Source organism: Rhea pennata, chromosome 8, assembly GCF_028389875.1.
Source record: "Rhea pennata isolate bPtePen1 chromosome 8, bPtePen1.pri, whole genome shotgun sequence".
NCBI classification, from domain to species: Eukaryota; Metazoa; Chordata; class Aves; order Rheiformes; family Rheidae; genus Rhea; species Rhea pennata.
Genome location: NC_084670.1, coordinates 30,021,727 through 30,026,661, shown reverse-complemented (window position 1 = coordinate 30,026,661; position 4,935 = coordinate 30,021,727). Strand labels below are relative to the sequence as shown.

Sequence of the window (4,935 nt, the reverse complement as noted above, 5' to 3'; positions counted from 1 at the left end):
CAAGAGCTGAGCTGAGCATAGGTCTTTTGACCAAGCACAGCTTCAAAGGGAATTCAATGACTATCTAAGCTTCCTTCGGAAGAAGAATAGTTATTGCCATTGATGGGGGGGGGGGGGGGAATGTGAATTACTGTAAAATGGAGTTTGGAAGCCTCTGGAGGACCGAGGTTTTGGAAGAGCCTTGCAGTGGGGGTGTGTGCAAGGAGGGCACCAGCTCATTTTAAGCAACAGCTTGGTACATCTGGACGTTTCTGTGCAGCTGTCGGCCTCGCTGCCCTGCGTCGCTCGGGTTCCTCCCCCTCTCTCCACGCTGGCTGCCCCGGTCCGCCCGGCTTTGCAGCACCCCGGGAGCGTGCAGCGCTGGGGCGCGCCGAGCGCCGCGTTTCCAGGGCGGGCGGCGAGGAGAGCTGCTGCAGCGCCGCCCCGCTGCCGGCGCCGCGGCGGCCTCGGCGCGCTGCGGCTGCGCCGCGCCGGGGGCCGGGGCCGGGCGCGCCGGCGCAGGGGGCGGCCCAGCCCCGGCCCCGGCCCCGGCCCCAGCCGGAGCGGCGGCGGCGGCGGCCCGGCGCGTCCCCCGCGGGACGGCGGCGGCTGCCCCGGCGCTGCGCCGCCTCCCCGCAGGGCACCCGGCTCCGCGGCGGCGCGACGGGTGAGAAGGCGTGCGGGGTCCGCGGGGCGGGCGGGCTGCTGGGCTGGGGGGCTTGCTTTACCCGTCTGTCTGTCTGCACCTGAAAAACCGCGGTTTCTTTAAGCTTACATCATCATTTAAGTATGTTCTCGCTTACAAGTCCTCTTGCGTTGGGCTGGTACTAATGGCCTTTCTCAGGGAGTTTTATTAAGCCAAGCCTTCCCTGAAAAGTTTATCTTCAGCAACAGAAATCGCAAACCAACCCACTACTTTACAGGCAAGCTGAAGGCATTCTCCTGGAGATACTCGGCCCCATGCTGGAGGGGAAAATAGTTCCTATTTTCATGCAGGTGCCACTAAATTAATGGGAATAATTGAAGCTGATGGATGACTTGACCCATTGTTTTCCAGACAGTGACTAATGAAGAAAATTAATTCAGACTTGTTTTCAGGATCGCAGCAGAAGAAAGCTCAGTTTGTATCTTGAATGAAGCTGGCCTTTCTGAGATATGAATAAGATCTTTCACTTAAAGCACAGTGCTGTAATGCCTTTATTACTAATTAAACCTACTAAAAATAAATAGACAATCTTTATATTTATGCATACATACACATGTAAATACAGAAATACATGCATACTTATGTATTTACACATGCGCATTATATATACATATATGTGTATATGTGTGTATATACATATACTTGTATTCAGAGAAGCCTTAACCAAAACAAAAGCAGCCAAGAGGAAATGGAGATAGAGTAGGAGTAAAAGGAATATAAAAAAGTGGGTGTGAAGGAGATGGCGGAGGTCAGAAGAGCAGCCAAATTAATATTGGAGGATGGGTAAAATGCACTTTCTAAGGTTAGACTAGCAATTCAAGCCAAATTCAGGTTTAAAATTGGGCGACTGAAAACTCCATGTGGATCTGCTGTCAATAGAGGCTTCTGGGACAAATCTTGGAAACCTCTTGCAGACCCACTCTTTGCCTGTTCCCCACAAGAAACTTTGTGACTCAAACAGGTGTTTCAAAGCAATTATCATTGCTCTTATTTCTGCTAGCAAAGCAAGTTTGCAAAAGGAGTTTACCCAGAGAATTTGAAGAATTTTATTCTGGTGGGTCAGCCGTGGCAGATTTATTAGCCATGCTTTGATGTCCGGAAGGTTGACAAGCAAACTTCCTAGACTGCTCTTTTATGCCTTTGCTTACATGTGGCTCCAGCACATCTCTCTTCACTGTGTAGTGCTAGCTGATGATTGCACAGGAACCTGAACGATCACTGCGAACTTTACAACAGTGGTTGGGATGAGAGGCTAAAGGCATTCACAGCGCTCCCACTCCTGGTGAGCTGCACATGAGAATCAGACCCCCTGCCCTTCCATACAGAGCCTTTGATTGCTCTGGGTTTTGCCATGTGGTTAACATAGTTGCTGGGTCTTGTTGCATTACCTAACCAGCTCCCGCAAGAAAACATCGTGTGACTGCTACCCTTAGTTTATATATAGCATTTTAAAAGCAAGGATGAGAAGTGAATCGTTGAGAAAAAGACCTGCTGTGAGGCAGCTAGGGAGATAAGTGCAGGACAGCCTAAAGTGTTTTGACCCCAAAATTCTTAAGATTTCTGGTTTTTAAGTGAATTTAAATGGAAATTGCTTAACAATCTACAATTGTAGCAAAAACTGGATTATAATACAGGATTTAACTTTATTAAAGCATATTCTGTGTGTATTCTATATGCTGAATGTATATATTCCACATATACCATAGATGATGATTCTGCTTCTCCCACTGCATAACTAATAATCTGTTCCATTCTTTTAATTATAACACAATCTTACTGCATGATATATATTTATTCTCTGTTAATATTAGAAAATCACTTGGTAATTTTTTTTGTTGCTTTCTAGGGAGGACTGAAGAGGTCTGAGAATGAGATGTGCTTACCATGAAAGACCTGAAGATCTTAGTTTACACAGATAAACACAACATACACATCAGAAGATGGATGTGAATGCAGACTGGGACTCTGAGAATAACACATGTGACACAGGTGAGAAGTGTTCAAATTATTCCAGACAGACCAATAAATGGGTGGGCCACAAATCTAACCTCCAGAAGGAGGTAGACATGAATTGCTCACAGAGATCTGCTCCTCATTGCAACCCTGCTGGACCTTCAGGTAAACAGGAGCTTCCTGTGGAGTTGCAGTGTGAAGATGAAGAGACCTATGAGACCTACTACCAAAAACGAGGTGAGACTACATCTGGTGTATTTGTCACCTCCAGTACCAACTTTGATTTGCAGTGTGAAGATGAGGATTTAGAGCACTGTTCCTCTAAGTGCCCCAAGAAACCACAGAGAAGGCTTTGTGATGATGATGAAAACACTGTTCTTACTGACGTTTTTGGTGAGGAGAAGCTGGAGCCCATCTCTGGGGAACCTTTGCCTCATCAGTGCAAGAAGTGTGGTGCCTCTTTCCAGGGTATGATTGAGCTGCGGGAACACAAGCAGATCCATCTTGTGGAAAACTCATACCGATGTCCTGTCTGTGGCAAAGAGTTCTTTCGTGCTGCAAATTTGCGAATGCACAAACTCATTCATTCTAGTGACAGACCACATAAGTGTCCAGAATGTGATAAGGGTTTCATCCGCACGGCTGATGTCTGGAGGCACCTACGCAATGTACACAAGATAGAGCGTTCCATGGTGATCTTAGGAAATGGCATGGCTAGGAACCCATGGTCAATAGTGCACCGTAACCAACACAGTGTTGAGTATAATGATCAGCCATGTACAGAAAACCAAAAGTCTGAGGAAGAAGACTATAAACCTTATGCCTGTCCAACATGTGGCAAGGGTTTTGATAAGCCTAACCTGCTTTCCAAACACAAGGTGATCCACCGGCAAGACAAGCCTTATAAATGTCAAGAATGTGGCATGGCATTTGTGCAGCTGCTCAGGCTGAAAAGACACCAGCAGACTCACTCTGGGGAGCGCCCCTTCTATTGTGAGGAGTGTGGAGGGACATTCACCCGTCTGGCATCACTCCAGCGCCATCAGCGGATCCACACTGGAGAGAAGCCCTATTCTTGTGCTTACTGTGGTCATTCCTTCACTGAGTCTGGAACCCTACGAAGGCACGAGCGTACGCACAAATTGGACAAATCGTAATACTTTATTTGTTATGATTGTGATCGCCTTGGTTGCTTCTTACCTGAATGTGGCCTGTCTAACTGGATTGAAGAGAGCACTTCATCGCATGAGCAATAGTTAGTCTGGATCCCACTTCCTAACAGTGGGGAACACCACTTTGTAGCAAGCTCTGCAACTTGCTCTGACAGAGATTATGCTGCTTGGCTTTACGCTGGCGTTGTATGAAGAAATAACTTCATTACCGCTGTGTTTATTAGCTGCATTGGAGGTGCATCAAGTTGAGCTTTCTGCAAGCATGTGTGGGCCATGGGTCTTTCCTCTGCAGTCTTGGTCACTGAACAAACTGTCCCTGCTCTCTGGAGTAAGATTGTTCTTCAGCTCTAGGTTTGGCTATGTGTTGTTGCAGGTCTTTGCAAAGGCAGAATGGTCCAGAGGTGCCCACATATCCCTTCTGTCTGTGCATTCTGTTGAGTTTTCTCTTCTTACTAGGTATTTTTATTTGGAGGGGAAGTATCCTATTGGTTATTTAAAAAAAAAAGTTCCATAATAAATTGAACCATTATCAGCTGTATTTCATAAATGTTTTGATCTAAGGGTATACTGATCCCTTACGCACTTTTGTGTGATTAGTTGAATGACTGTTAATAATGGAAAGAGAGCTTTATTTTGGCTATGATGGTGCATGTTGTTGAGGGGGATTTGGACAGATTTGTGTTTCTGATGGAACTGTGCACTCTGTGTCCAGCTGAGACAAAGAGCAGGAAAAAGACCAAATTAAAGTCACCTTTTGCTAATCATTGCATAGGAATCTTTTTGATACAAAGATTTTTTGGATTTTCTCAGAGATAAGGAAGTGTCTCATAGGAAGACTGCATTTGATTCAGATGTTCTGTGACATGTATACAGATGTCTGTGTACTACCCAGAGTGTCTACTGGACTCTTTGCTTTGATTTGAACTCAAAAGGTTAGTGAAGAAAGATTCCCTTAGCAACTAGCTCTTCAAATTTGGCCAGATGTTGCCAAATACCCAGACGATAGTTCTGTGTTGCCTCACTTATATCAGCAGGGTTTTTACGTTTGAAACTCAATCATGACACCTAAAGTAGTCTGCAAGTAATCACTGTGCTAGGATCAAACAGTTTGTCCTTGAATCACAG

General features: G+C 45.9%; 1 protein-coding gene across 2 annotated transcripts; it reads left to right on the top strand.

The window, feature by feature from the left end:
* The first annotated feature begins 559 nt into the window (after positions 1–559).
* Positions 560–4,571, top strand: LOC134143586 (zinc finger protein 501-like). 2 transcript variants are annotated; one of them, XM_062581729.1, is made up of 3 exons: positions 560–646; positions 2,532–2,674; positions 2,804–4,571. In XM_062581729.1, exons 2-3 carry the CDS (start codon positions 2,626–2,628, stop codon positions 3,793–3,795), a joined length of 1,041 nt encoding a protein of 346 aa, XP_062437713.1. In that variant the 5' UTR covers positions 560–646; positions 2,532–2,625; the 3' UTR covers positions 3,796–4,571. The 2 variants fall into 2 exon arrangements, with proteins under 2 accessions (XP_062437713.1, XP_062437712.1); XM_062581728.1 differs by having other exon boundaries at positions 2,532–4,571.
* Positions 4,572–4,935: the final 364 nt, after the last annotated feature.